This window comes from Fusarium musae, chromosome 1 (genome assembly GCF_019915245.1).
Source record: "Fusarium musae strain F31 chromosome 1, whole genome shotgun sequence".
NCBI lineage: Eukaryota > Fungi > Ascomycota > Sordariomycetes > Hypocreales > Nectriaceae > Fusarium > Fusarium musae.
In genome coordinates, this window is record NC_058387.1 from 2,465,262 (window position 1) to 2,479,125 (window position 13,864).

General features: G+C 50.2%; 6 protein-coding genes across 6 annotated transcripts; 4 read left to right on the top strand and 2 right to left on the bottom strand.

Annotated features, from left to right (window-relative positions):
* Positions 1-109: 109 nt before the first annotated feature.
* Positions 110-1,266, top strand: RHP51 (RecA recombinase Rhp51; the record flags this gene model as incomplete). The annotated part of the gene is made up of 3 exons (XM_044818486.1): positions 110-196; positions 254-401; positions 455-1,266. 3 exons carry the CDS (start codon positions 110-112, stop codon positions 1,264-1,266), a joined length of 1,047 nt encoding a protein of 348 aa, XP_044686188.1.
* Positions 1,267-1,738: 472 nt separating this feature from the next.
* On the top strand, positions 1,739-5,325 carry J7337_000739 (uncharacterized protein; the record flags this gene model as incomplete). Its single annotated transcript, XM_044818487.1, has 3 exons — positions 1,739-2,372; positions 2,426-4,450; positions 4,499-5,325. The coding sequence occupies 3 exons, from the start codon at positions 1,739-1,741 to the stop codon at positions 5,323-5,325; spliced, it is 3,486 nt and encodes a 1,161-aa protein (XP_044686189.1).
* Positions 5,326-5,593: 268 nt separating this feature from the next.
* On the bottom strand, positions 5,594-6,701 carry VPS26 (Vacuolar protein sorting-associated protein 26; the record flags this gene model as incomplete). The annotated part of the gene is made up of 3 exons (XM_044818488.1): positions 5,594-5,727; positions 5,786-6,400; positions 6,485-6,701. The coding sequence occupies 3 exons, from the start codon at positions 6,699-6,701 to the stop codon at positions 5,594-5,596; spliced, it is 966 nt and encodes a 321-aa protein (XP_044686190.1).
* A 737-nt stretch (positions 6,702-7,438) lies between these two features.
* RPL9B (60S ribosomal protein L9B) lies at positions 7,439-8,127 on the top strand (the record flags this gene model as incomplete). The annotated part of the gene is made up of 2 exons (XM_044818489.1): positions 7,439-8,020; positions 8,074-8,127. The coding sequence occupies 2 exons, from the start codon at positions 7,439-7,441 to the stop codon at positions 8,125-8,127; spliced, it is 636 nt and encodes a 211-aa protein (XP_044686191.1).
* An 842-nt stretch (positions 8,128-8,969) lies between these two features.
* Positions 8,970-10,030, bottom strand: J7337_000742 (uncharacterized protein; the record flags this gene model as incomplete). The annotated part of the gene is made up of 2 exons (XM_044818490.1): positions 8,970-9,145; positions 9,205-10,030. 2 exons carry the CDS (start codon positions 10,028-10,030, stop codon positions 8,970-8,972), a joined length of 1,002 nt encoding a protein of 333 aa, XP_044686192.1.
* Positions 10,031-11,897: 1,867 nt separating this feature from the next.
* On the top strand, positions 11,898-13,528 carry J7337_000743 (uncharacterized protein; the record flags this gene model as incomplete). The annotated part of the gene is made up of 3 exons (XM_044818491.1): positions 11,898-12,195; positions 12,320-12,845; positions 12,913-13,528. The coding sequence occupies 3 exons, from the start codon at positions 11,898-11,900 to the stop codon at positions 13,526-13,528; spliced, it is 1,440 nt and encodes a 479-aa protein (XP_044686193.1).
* Between the last annotated feature and the right edge of the window lie 336 nt (positions 13,529-13,864).

The following is a 13,864-nucleotide window of genomic DNA, read 5'->3' on the forward strand; positions in this document are numbered from 1 at the left end:
CCTCCTCCCCTCCTCGCCTATTTCTTACAAATTTCTAGTTCACAGTACGTCTGTGATTCCCTCGTCCTTTTTGACTGATAGAATCCAAGAAAAGGATTCGAGAATCATAATGAGCGAGGAGTATGATGAGGCTCAGATGGGTGAAGAGGGCGGCATGCCTGGCCCTGGTGCTCCAACGCCACTCTCCGCGCTCGAGGTAAACTTCTGTCGAAACGCAATTGTGATGAAAGTTGATGCTGATTGATTCTTACAGGGAATTGCTGGTTTGACGAAGCGAGATATTCAGCTTGTCATTGATGGAGGTTACAACACAGTCGAGTCCGTGGCCTACACGCCGCGACGAGTGCTGGAACAGATCAAGGGTATCTCGGAACAGAAGGCGACCAAGATCTTGGGAGAGGGTAAGAGTCTATCGGATCGAATTTATCGGGGAAAATCACTGACAGTATCGCAGCCTCCAAGCTCGTCCCCATGGGTTTCACCACGGCCACAGAGATGCATCAACGTCGCAGCGAGCTCATTTCTATTACCACTGGATCCAAGAACCTCGATACTCTTCTTGCTGGTGGCATCGAAACAGGTTCGGTTACTGAATTGTTTGGTGAATTCAGAACCGGAAAGAGTCAGATCTGCCACACGCTCGCCGTGACTTGCCAATTACCCTTTGATATGGGCGGTGGCGAAGGAAAATGCATGTACATCGATACTGAGGGTACATTTCGACCAGTTCGTCTACTGGGCGTTGCCAACCGATTTGGCCTTTCTGGCGAAGAGGTCTTGGACAATGTCGCGTACGCACGCGCTTACAACTCTGATCACCAGCTTCAATTACTCAATCAAGCTGCAGCTATGATGTGTGAGACCCGATTTTCTCTTCTCATCGTCGATAGTGCAACATCGCTCTACCGAACAGACTTTTGCGGTCGCGGTGAGCTCTCGAATCGACAGACTCACTTGGCCAAATTCATGAGGACTCTTCAGCGTCTGGCGGATGAATTTGGTATCGCAGTTGTCATTACAAATCAAGTCGTGGCTCAGGTCGATGGTGGCCCAAGTGCCATGTTCAATCCTGATCCAAAGAAGCCCATTGGTGGTAACATTATCGCCCATGCCAGTACAACAAGAATCAGTCTCAAGAAGGGTCGCGGGGAAACACGTATTGCCAAAATTTACGACAGCCCATGCCTGCCAGAAAGTGATACTCTGTTTGCCATCGGCGAGGAGGGTATTGGTGACCCGGCCCCAAAGGACATGGAGAAGGACTAGACGATAGCGGGTGACCTGGCATGTTTGTACGATCACTGGAGTATATGGTGATGATTCTTGGTATGACTGCTGGCGCATGTCTTGATGGTTGTTTCATGTGTTTTTGCGATGGACGTTACTTAAATGTTAGAGGATAGGTTTGGGTTGTTCAGCTGGAATTCTCCATAATAAATTTTTTCTTCTTTGGAGCAAATCGTCTCAAAGAAAGAAATGAAATTGATACATGAACAACAATGTGTAACTTTGATGCATCCAATCTTTTCTTCTGTGTACCTTCAGTCTCATGTTGGCAGTGATGCAGTGACCAATAGCTGATTACCTTTTTAGGTTAGCGTGGGTCGCGACCTCTGCCAGAAATTCTACTACGCGATTTCGCTTTGTTAAACAACCTTAGGTATCCATCATCACATCCAACTCAACGCCTAGTACTCGAATTCATCTCGCCACGCTCGACTCGATTCATGGGGCGATAATGGATCAAGTCGATACCCAATATCTCTTCAAAGAGACAAGAGTGAACCTCGATCCCCCAACTTCGTCTTCTGTTGTCACGATCCGAGTACCCTCGAATTCAATACAGAGCCGCAATTTTCGAAAACCGGCGCGCGAGAACACAGCAGAAGATGAGACGACATTTCGAACGAAGAACCTAGCGACAGCCTCTGCTGTCTATCACCGAATTTGGCATGACACGCCACGTAGCTTCCTTTGGAGGATTTTGGAGGATGGCACTCTCCTCAGCATTCGGGTTGTTGATATTTGCAAGAAGACAAAAGCGACCGATTCCCCGCTTGTCTTGAACTTCCACTTTGCAGTCCCTATTCAACCAGGATGCGTCACATTTTCGGACCCCGAAGAGCACGATTCCCTCTGTGTGTTTGTTCTCGACCAAGCATATCAGCTGTATAGCTTCACGCTCCGGCCAGATTTATTCAGGAAGAGATCGGCCGTAGATGCCGGACTTTCTGACCTCGGCAAGGTCCAAGCGCCGGCAGGATTGGGTTTCAAGCATCCTCATCGTATGATTGCTGTGAACGCGGAGACACTGCTGATTACAGTCAACGATGGAGGAATGATCAGGCTTGACAGGAACAAAGCTCATGAACGTGAGTATTATTGGGCCAGTGATGCCAAGACGTGCCAATGCTAATTCTTGCAGCATCGTCACTTGTCTGGAAGGAATCGTTCTTCAACGTTCAGGGATGGGCGCAGAATCTCCGAAGTCTTCTTCCTTTCCAGGGAAAACACACGATCAAGAACGGCAAGATCAATATGGAATACAGCTCAGCGACGTCGATTCAGATCACAAGTTTCGGAATGGATGATAGTCTCTTTGCGATCACAGTCTGTCTCGATCACAGAATGCGAATTTGGAACATTAATGATGGCCAAATTCTTTATACAGGCGATATTCTCAATGCTGAGAGGAACCCTCAGGAGATTGGAAAGTGGGCTATTGATCCATCACAGACGAACCTAGTGCAGATTGTCGGAAGGGGCCGCAGTAGTAGGATATGCGCAACCTTCTCGCCCATCGGCGCTGGAGAGTTTAAGTTCTGGAAGATCGTCGCAAAGGACGCGCATACCGTCATCGTCGAGGACATTTTCCCCAGAAACACCCTGGTTCCACTGACGCCATCATCCTCCGATGTGTGGACACTTGCTGATTTCGCTCTCTCTTGTCCTGCAGAGAGCGCTATCCAACTCTGGACCCTGTGGAAGAACAACATGACGTATAGGGTGCAAAGGCTCGAAGTGGATCGTAAGAATATCTCACAGAGCTGGGAGGAGAACTGGGATGGCGTCTATGCAGATAACCTCATACAGGCTGCAGAGACTTCTGGCCCCTGCGATCCTACTGATGTTACAGAGAAGTGGCTCCAGCTTATCCTGAAGCCTGGTCAGTTTACGAAATCGACCCTAGAGGCCGCATTATCGATTTATGAGCGAGGCTACGGAAAATCAGAGACCGCTGCCAAGGCTCGAGGGTTGGCAGAGTCGATTTGTTCGATATTAGGGGCTGCCGCAACGCTAGATCGAGGTTCTTCGGGCGCTATGGAGTACGAATCCTTCCGCGCTTCCAGTGAGGCCCAGTGGTTGAGGTTCTACCGCCTGTTGCTCGAATTGGACAAGCAACGAGGAGAAGCACTCGGGTTGACACTCGACCCCTCTACAGGAATGACTTGGGTTGTCTGCGCCGACTTCCTTTCAGCCATTCGTGAGTGCAGTAGCTTGGAGCGACTGTACCATAACCTCACTTCTCCTGATGAAGACCACCTTGCACAAACGGCTCTAGTCAATGCAGCTTTGAACTTGGTTGCCGGGTTGCCTGATCACCTGATGCCGCTCTGCCATGCTGCACTACGACCCGAGCTGTTTGAGGACTCTTCCAAGACAGACCTCGAGCGCATTTCATGTTTCTACGACAAATCTGGATCTTGGCAAGGCATCACTGAAGATGACTGCAGCCAAGTTGTCGATGTTCTTGGCTCAAACTTTAACATAGTGACAGACGAGCTTTACGCCGATGTGATGAATCTGATCTCTGCACCAGAGGAAGCCAAATCACGGAACTTACGTCACCCACTTACCGACTTTGGCAGGAAACTGGTTGTCAAAGCCGTTCAAGATAGTATTGAGTTGCAGCGGAAGGTCTACTTCAGCCAGTTGATTCTTCTCGTCCACATGGAGTATGAGCACGACAACGAGGCAGAGGCTCTTCACAATCGTGTTGATATTGGCAACGTATTCAGACAGCTCGTCGTGGCCCTGCGACGTTTGGAGCTATTGAAGTGGCTCGCCCAGACAGAAATCTCAGTGCCAAGCACCCGAGAGAAGAGTGAGAGCGGAGCTGTGAAGAAGAGCTCTGAGGACGCTCAACTCGTAACGGCACTGGAGGCGCATGTGGGTCACCTGCTTGGTTTTGCGAACCAGATCGAGCCACTGGCTACCAGTGTCACAGATCTCGTCACCAACTTGTGCGCTCCGGACAGCGATATCGAGATTTCACCACCACTTGTTCAGTGCTCTCTTATCAAACGAGAGAGGGCTGATTTGGCACTGGACCTTGCGCCTTTCTGCGACCAAAACCCCTTCTCCACATATGTTCAGGGCCGTTTGCAGCTGGCTTTGAAGGATTTTAGTACCGCTGCAATTTTCTTTAGAAGAGCAGCCATTGGAATGAGTAAGTCTTTCCGATTTCGTTACTGATCCCTCACTAACAGATAGCTAGGCGCTGGAAATGCTGGAAGCGACCGCCATAGTAGCGGCCTGCTTGATGACACAGAGTGGAACCTCCTGTACCAAGGCCTTGCAAAGTACTATTCGCACATTGTAGCTTTGTTCGAGAAGCAGAAGGCCTACTCTTATGTGGTCGATTTCGCCCGCCTGGCCATACAGTTCCTGGGTACTAAGCAGGACGCTATGTTCACCAAGACTGACATGCAAAGTCGCTTGTTCAACGCTGCAGTAGCAACATCGCAATTCGAGCTCGCGCACACAACATTGGTCTCGATTAAGGATCAAGCCATGAAGATCTCAAATCTGCGCAAGCTAATCGACAGAATGTGTGCGACTTATCACAACAACGAGCTCGTTGCTCTCCCTTTCCCTGGTCTCCAGCAGGAGGTTGACGATATCCTTGCACAGAAGACAAAAGCATCATTGGATGTTATAGAAGGATTCCCCTATCACCAGGTCCTCTACTCATGGCGTATTAAGCACAATAACTACCGCGGTGCCGCGTCGGTTGTATTAGACAGAATCCACAAGCTGCAAAGCGCTGGAGAGGGAGATGAGGCTATGGGAGAAGATATCCTCGATACACCGGTGACAAGGCAATACCTGCTACTCATCAACGCTCTCAGCTGTGTAGAACCCAAGCAGGCTTGGATTTATGATGAGGCCTCAGTTGGCTTTGGACAGAAAGATGCAGGAAAGCGCAAGGTGGTGTCATTGGCCGATATTCGCAAGCAGTATCAGGATGAGCTGGACCGAATCGCAGCGATTCACAACAATCAATTTGGCTTCGAGGCGGACGACGTTATTGAAATTGCATGAATGCAGAAATAGGACAGGTCACTTTATGTAGACTAGAGGTGTATTGTTTCAAAACTCGGACGGGCGAAATACCCAGGACATATTATCGGGACTGTTTACGGTGTATGTATTAGTTTGATTTGCAGAGGAAACAGAAACTACAAATCTTCCATTATCTTGCTCTTCCAGCCTTGAAACCCGAAACGCCAGGACCCGATGCTTAAAGGACGCGCATGAAGTTGACATGGTATGTACATCAGACCAACAGCCAGGTTCTTCTAATCTATCTTTATGCCTGTGCAGCAGCCAACTTGTTCTCTGGGGGCGCAGGCAGTGATGAGGTACCGGCATTTAGAACAGGTGCAGCGTCAGGAGCTTGGCGGTAGAGGATAATCTCAGATTGCTTGAAGTATCGTCGAGCATCTGTGAACGCTGTTAGTTGAGTGGCTGAGACATGGGATTGGGTGGGGGCTTGGCTGACCCTCGTCGATGAGAACTAAGCTGAGGTAGTAACGCGTGGAGAACTTTTTGTTAACGTCGCGGAATGTAGGTGTTAGATCGAAACCGCCGAGGAATAGTCGAATAGGAATTGTCTCTCCTCGCGACGGGGAACCGTCCATGATCTCGAAGCGCACCAATGTTTCACTTTCATTATACTGATTGGGGGCAGCGCCCGTCGTCTCTCTTCTGATGATGGACAGTTCCATGTGCTTGATCTTCAGGCGCACAAGCAAAAAGTAGATGCGCCCAACAATGACATCCTTGAGGTGGTATTTGCTCTTGCTGTACTCGAACTCAATGTGTAGACAGTCCTCGATACCAACATCCATCTTGATGCTGCTATTCATCTCAGGGGGAATGCGATAGCTGTAGACCCAGATATCCTTTTCCCGGATGACATCGGCCATGCGGCGTGAAACGGTGACGCGGACGAAGTAGCGCAGCTTAACGTTGATGCCATTGTATGATTCGTACTGCTTCTCAACGTTTTTGAAGTTGAAGTCGAATGTTTGTGGGTGCTGAAGCTCGCCAGGTGCAGCGAGTTCCTGGTTGAGGGAGAGAAATTCGTAGTGGTTGCCGCGATCGAAGAACATTTCTTTGCGACAGGTCAGTAACTGAAGTAGCTTGCCAAGCGTGCGAAAGCGTCAAGGAGGCATTGCGATGTATAGGGGTCGCGAACCTATCGTGCCGATGAACTGGACCTTGATACCAGTATGCTCGAGCCTCTTGCCATCCTTTGGACGAACAGTAACAGCGCCCTTGACAGACTCGCCATCCATAAAGAGAGGTGCCTTCTCGCGACGGTTCTTGTCTAGCTTGACATCGACCATAGAACGCTCATCTGTATCATCAAGGACGACGTCGATATCGACGGGAGTCGCGAAGAAGTACGACATGGCGGGCAGTTTTGTATGTCGTATACCTCTTGCCCCAAGTGCTTTGTTGATAAGTGAGATGAGGCTATGGCGCAAGCTTTATGATAGTGGGATGGCTGGGCTGAGCTGGACCGAGCTGTTGAGGAGAGTCGGCGCTGACGTCGGCCGGGGAGACAGGGGACTGATCAAGACCCACCGAGCTTGCCGCCGTTACCAGTACCTTAACAAGGCCGAACGAGTTGCTAAGATATGAATGGGATCTGAGTTCAACATGAATTTGGATAAGAAAATATCAAATGATTTACTGAGACTTTTAGTTATTGCTTTTCTTATAGTGTCGGTATGTTTTTCTACCATAATTACAGATATTCTGCTTATAGAACTGGTGTTCTTCGTGGTCAATAGACCTTATTGGCTCACAGCTTCCATACTGATCACGTGAAGTATCCACCGCGATCGCTCACGTGGAAAGAGAAAGCCCTACGCACTTTCCATGTTCTTCCCGCACAAGAACTCAGAATTTGTTTCGCCTGTATCCCTCAACACCGATATCAACTCACAGCCGGCAGGATGAAGTACATTCATTCCCAGGAGCTCCTTGAGATCCCCGAGGGGGGTACGTTGCGCCCTATTTCATTTTCAAGTCTGATATCGTCACCGTCGCTCGAATAATTTGGGTATCCGTCCCCTTGAAAAATTGCTAGAGCTATTCGCAAATGGGGGCTGCACAAGAGCACCAACAATAAACTGCGCTCACAATGGGCACTCTGGCAATTTCCGAGGGGATTATCCACGAGCGTCGAAACGAGAATCTACAACTCACAAGGACGGAAACACTGACTCGTTTTCTCTATATAGTCAAGGTCAGCATTAAGTCGCGAATTGTCACCGTTGAGGGCCCCCGCGGCAAGCTGGTCAAGGATCTCAGCCACCTGGCTGTCAACTTCACCGTCCCCAAGAAGAACCAGATCTCCATCGAGATTCACCACGGTGTCCGCAAGAATGTCGCTACCCTCCGAACTGTACGAACCCTCATCAACAACCTGATCATTGGTGTCACCAAGGGCTTCAAGTACAAGATGCGATACGTCTACGCCCATTTCCCCATCAACGTCAACGTCTCCAAGAACGCCGAGACCGACCTGTACGAGGTTGAGATCCGAAACTTCATCGGCGAGAAGCTTGTTCGCCGAATTGTCATGCACCCTGGTGTCGATGTTGAGGCTTCCACCACCCAGAAGGATGAGCTCGTCCTCTCTGGTAACTCTCTGGAGAACGTGTCGCAAAGTGCCGCCGATATCCAGCAGATCTGCCGAGTGCGAAACAAGGATATCCGAAAGGTAGGACATAGCATCACACTGTCTCTCTTCCCGACTCTTACTGATTGGCCTAGTTCCTTGACGGTCTGTACGTCTCCGAGAAGGGCAACATTGTCCAGGACGAATAAGCGCGGGTACGGACACGGATCTTGTTTCTTTTGCGTTTCTGGGTCTCAGGAGTGGCGAAGGGTTCATCGTTGCATGTCATGTAGCAAAAAAAGGGCTACAAAACAAATTTCAAAAAAGCAAAGAGATGATGACTCTGGTGTTGACAAACACTTGAATCTCGCCAACGAATCGAATCGCATCTGTTCATTCGTGTATGTGACCATTTTAGGAGCAAAAAAGGGCCGGCTTTTAGACGAGGGTTCGTTTCGGGTGTTTTGCGATAAGAAGAAAAAAAGGCGTTTAATCATTTTCCAATGCGCACATTGTCTGCCTGGGAACCCACACAAGCGTTTTTTGTCTATCGTGAAGTCGGCTCCCGCAAGATCTATTCTATCCAATTCACTGAATGGTAAAATGAGTCAATGCATCACGAGTTCAGAACTTTGATTCGCACATCAATGGCTGTCTCTGGTTGATGGGGGAGAGATTATGATCAAAAGTTGCATGTGAAAAATGAGACTCGCATTTGCATTAAGACATGCCTCGTCAGTATATTCATCTTTTATATCAAACTCGTAATTTTCCTTCTTGACTTTCATTGTGAGTCATTTCATCTAGTCTTCTTCAATTCACTTCGTGACGTGATCTCTTGAGTAACAAAAAGCAGCAGCATTAACCATCCATGAATGCGTGGGTAAAGTAACAACATCAATGGTGAAATGGGGTAAACGGGGAAAAGAATAAAAAAAGCAGAGGCCGCAAAAATATCAACAGAATACCATAATATGTGAACAACCAGGAACGCCAGTAGCCTTGATGTGTGAAGCGGCAAGTCGGGTGTGTACAATGTGGGCTCGAATCCTTATGTCAAATGCAGAGACATGTACAGGATGGGGAGTATATGTGTGACGAATGGGGATAAAAGGATGAGGAGCGGGGATTTAAAGGCTTCATCGCCTGCTGTCGCGGGAGTAATACGACCTCGCTCGGCTGTCTCTTGTGCGACGAGTGCGGTTCGTTCGTCCACCTGAGCTTGAGCTACCTGCTGTGACTGTTAGTACGGCAAAGCGATGGGACGGGTTGTCAGCGAGACTTACTGGGACTGGTGTAGTCACTGTATGAGTAATAAGAGTCGCTATACCGCGATCGCGATGATCCTCGAGATGAGCGCGCGGGTTTGGTGCTCGCAGGTCGCTTATCCTTCTTGAGATTGAGGAGAGCAAGGAGTGTGGCCGCGAGACCAGCAATGCCGAGCCACTTCTTACCATCTGACTTCTTCTCACGACGATCACCGGCCGAAGACGGGGAACCACGGCGACCCATACCAAACCAGCCCTTGTGTCGAGGACGACGGGAGTGGGCCGAGGCCGAAGGAGGTGGTCGGCTGCCGCGGCGGGAGTATCGCTCCTCGTAGACATCGACACGCTCGCTCTTCTCTTTGTCCTTCTTGCCAAAGAGGGCAACCCAGAGACCACGGGCAATACAGCAGAAGCACAGGAGAAGGAGAAGCGCAACACCAGCGATGACGCCAATGACGATACCAGCAATGGCACCGGCACTCAGGCCACCACCACCAGTTCCGGTCTCGCCAGCTGCGGCGCCCTCGCTAGTCTCAGTGGCCGTTGCAGAAGCCTCGGATTCAGTCTCAGTTGCAGTCCCGGACTCGGTGGGCGCACCGCTGTTTGTGATGGTGGTGGTACCAGTGACTCGATAAGGAGCCGAGTATTGGGTGGTGATCTTTCCATCAGTGGTAATCACAACAGCGGTGGGCTCCTCGTAACCAGGCTTTGCAGAGCATTGACCCATGAACGCGCAGGTCTGCCAGCCAGCGCAGCAGATCTCACCGCATGCTTCTTGCTCATCGTTCGTGGGCACACAGTCAACGCCCTTTGTAGGCTCTGGAGCAGGCTCCCAGCGGGTCATGATTGTGCTGGTGTAAGTTCTGGTCTCGGTCCAGGTAGTCGTATAATCGCCGACCCAGCCTCCCTTTGCAGCGACGCAGCTTGCAACTCCATTTGATGTTTGGCAGCTCTCGCCAGAGCCACAGCAGTATTGATTATCGGAGCCACAGGGTGAGTCACATGCTCGTTGCAAGAGATATGAGTAGCCGCGATCATGAAGACCATCTCTGGGGAGCGGCTTGGCAGAGCAGAGAGCTGCCGCGGCGAGGAGCAGCAGCGGCCTCGTCACGGAGCGCATTGTAGCGAATTTTTTCTGGTTGTGGTCGTCACTTTTATTGAATGGTTGACTGAGGTATTGGCGCAAAGCCGAGGTCGGAATGATGAAGTGTTTGAGGCCAATTCCAGTCAGAGCTTGTGCTAGTTTCGAATTGAGCTGAGTGCACAAGGTGAGGAATTTGATCTGGGTAAGAACCGAGACTGGTTGCGAGATTTTATCTGAGTCCCTTATGAAACAGTTCAGCTTAGCTTAGCTTCTGGAATGCGGGAGAAGCGGCTGCGTTGTCGCGGGGAAGTATTGTTGGTGCCCGAGATGGAACTGGAACTGGAACTGGAGGTGAGTGAAGGTCGCTGTGAGATGCGGATGAGTGAGCGGCTAAGTAAGGTTTGGTGGTGAAGTTCCCAGGGAAAAAGAAACTTCCAAGAGTTAGTAAGAGGTCAATTCCAAGCAGGAAAAAAAGAGACGAGAAACGGCAACGTTGAATTCTGGGCGCTGCACCAAGAGTTTTAAGCGGCTGGTGGTGGGCTGCAACGAAAGGCTTCCTCTTGAGTCCCAACCTCCCACTTACAACCAAGGTCTATACCAGCCTCTCCGATTTACCTAGAAGGGCACTTTGACACACGCACGCGCTCATCCGAAATAAGGGGACCTGGTCCACACGCCAACAAATCAGTCCTTTTACTCGATGCAACGTTTTAAGAGGAAACACTCAGTCCTCTTTTTTGCCTGGCTAACTCTCGATCTCTTGTCTTGTCGGTGAGGATGGATGGGTGACTTGAGACTCGGAATACGATGCACGTCAATGGTGGGGTGCCAGCTCATGATACCTCCAACTACCACGCCTGTGCTCGCTCACTGGACAACTATCGATAGCTGGAGCCCCAAGCGGTGCTCACCCCCTGTAGGCCCGTGTCTGCGGCCCTGAAGCTAGGCCCTAGGCCCTCGTACATTAGGTACAGCGGGTAAATGTCATCACCACTTACACGCCCGGGCCACCCCGGAATAGCAGATCACGCATCATGAGAGTGAAAGCCGTTTGCATGCTGCATATGTTAATTAAACTGCCAGGGGCAATCGCAACGTCCTTGCAAGCCTAGCAAGCCTAGACCTGTGTTTGGCTCTTCCCATTGGCGGTGTTGCAAAGAGCAGAGCCCTTAGGCAGGGAAACAAAACTCGGAGGCTGGGAGGGCATTTTTCAGGGATTAGTTCCAGGTCGGTCTGGGCTTTTGACTCAATCGTGTCATCAGAGAACGCCAGGGCCACAGCCACAAGTCACATCGAGCCACACTTTATCAACAGCCACGCTTGTCTGGCAAACTCTTTAGATCTTAATGTGTGGCGCCAAGTGTGGCAGCTGTGGCTACCCTCCCTACCCAAGCTCCAACCAAGTTCAAGGTTCCATTAGGTGCCCCAAGCTTGACCTGTGACGCTCCGCGCGGTGCAAGATCAAGTTAGTTGCATCACCAAACTTCATATTACCAGCTTCTCCATCCTCCTCCATCTCCATCTCCGCTCTCCTCCCTCCGACCTCGTCTCCTGGATATATCCTTTGGCTCATCCCACAAATAACCGCTCGCTGCTAGCAGCCGCGACGCTGTAATCATAGCTAATCATGTCCCTCGACCCGCCAACGTACCTGGCCTCTCTTCAGAGCAACATCCGTCAGCGACCCATTCCCTGGGACGGTGCTGTCAGGGCCGGCACCCTCACCGAGGAGCAGTATGCAAAGATTCGAGCTGTAGATAAGGCTAAGAAGCCTGAGCAAAGAAAGGAGATTGTGTCGGGGGATATTGATGGATATCGCGTCTTGTTTGTTGGCGATGATGGAAAGACGAGCGTTCTCGAGACGGCGGGAAAGCATGCGAATGTGATGCAGTACATCCTAGTGTTGCTTGGCGACCTTCTCGAGGGTAAGAACGTCCCCTTTATCTTTATGCGACATTGGGAAGTGCCATTGAGTAGTCCATGTCTATCTACTAATAGAGCGACTTCCGTCATAATCTCCAATCACCAATGCTAACATAACATCGTCAGCTGTTCCACCTCTAGCCAAGGCCCTCTTCAAGACAAAGGAGCCTTATCGACATTTTTTGCCTCTGCTTAACTCGACTAATGCCGAGGATCCTATTCCATTGCTTACTGCACATGCTCTTACCACACTCATGGCTCTTGCTCGAGACGAGTCCCGATCTACCCTCCAGGCTCTGCCTGTGATTCTCACCTATGTCTCCGGCTTGGCCAAGAGTAATGATGCCGGCCTACAAGATATCGCTGTACAGGAGTATTCGTCTCTGCTCTTTGGGCATGTCGCAAGAGAGCAGTTCTGGAACCAGCGAAGCGAGACGATTGCACCCCTGATCAAGATTCTTCAAACTGCAGCTGGCATTGGAAATGGAGGCAGCTCATCTGCCAGTCTCTGGAGCGGTAACACTGGTACCGGATCTGCTGGCTTCGGGGGTTCTCTGGGTGGAGGGGTTGGTCTCCAGCTTCTCTACCATGCTCTCCTTGTTATCTGGCAGATAAGTTTTGAGGCTGAGGAGATTGGTGATGAACTCAACGAGTAAGTGAATTCACCAGGGGGGGAGTAGAATGGACAAAACCGGACTACAACTAATACTGAACCGCAGCGAGTACGATATTGTCCTCCTTTACACTCACCTTCTACGATTATCACCCAAGGAAAAGACAACTCGGTTGATCCTTTCTACACTCTACAACCTTCTTGAGAAAAACCAGAAATCACTTCTACCCACCGCAGTTCTTGCTCGCCTCCCCGCCCTTCTCGAGAACATCAGTGGTCGCCATCTGACTGATCCCGACTTGCTGGAGGATCTTTCGAAGCTCAAGGAAATGCTGGAAGAGTACACCAAGACCAAGACCACATTCGACGAGTATGTTGCTGAGGTGCAGTCTGGTCACCTTCGATGGTCGCCCCCTCACCGAAACACAGTCTTCTGGGCTGAGAATGCCCGCAAGATCCTCGAGTTTGAGAATGGAGAGATTCCTCGGAAGCTGGCCGAGATCATGCGGCAGCCCTGGGATAACGACAAGCAAGTGCTTGCAATTGCCTGCAACGATGTTGGGTGTCTGGTGAAGGAGGTTCCCGAGAAGAGATATCAATTAGAGAAGGTTGGTCTCAAGAGAAGGATCATGGAACTCATGCAATCAGATGACGAGAACGTGCGATGGGAGAGTCTCCGAGCTCTCGGAGGCTGGCTAAAGTACAGTTTTGAGCAACAGTGAACCGGCTGAGATCAGTCCTAGAGGAGTGTAGTATTTTGCTGGAGTGTCTTGTTTGTTACGCGGGCGTCTTGATGTCATCACTTCTGGCAGGTCCGAGTTCACAAGCTTAGAGAATCACAGTAGACGAGCTGAGCTGAGCTGAGCTGAGCTGAGGAGCGGGGACAAGAAAGAGCATCAGCTTGTAATGGCATACTTTTTAGTCATTAGTAGTTTGAGCAGCATCACCTCGACTACGATTGCGCGTGAGAATGAAAGTGAGTGTTGAAAATTTGGATCCTATCCCGTGAGTTATGCCCTCACACGGCCTTATCAATAATTTATTCTTATCATCATTTG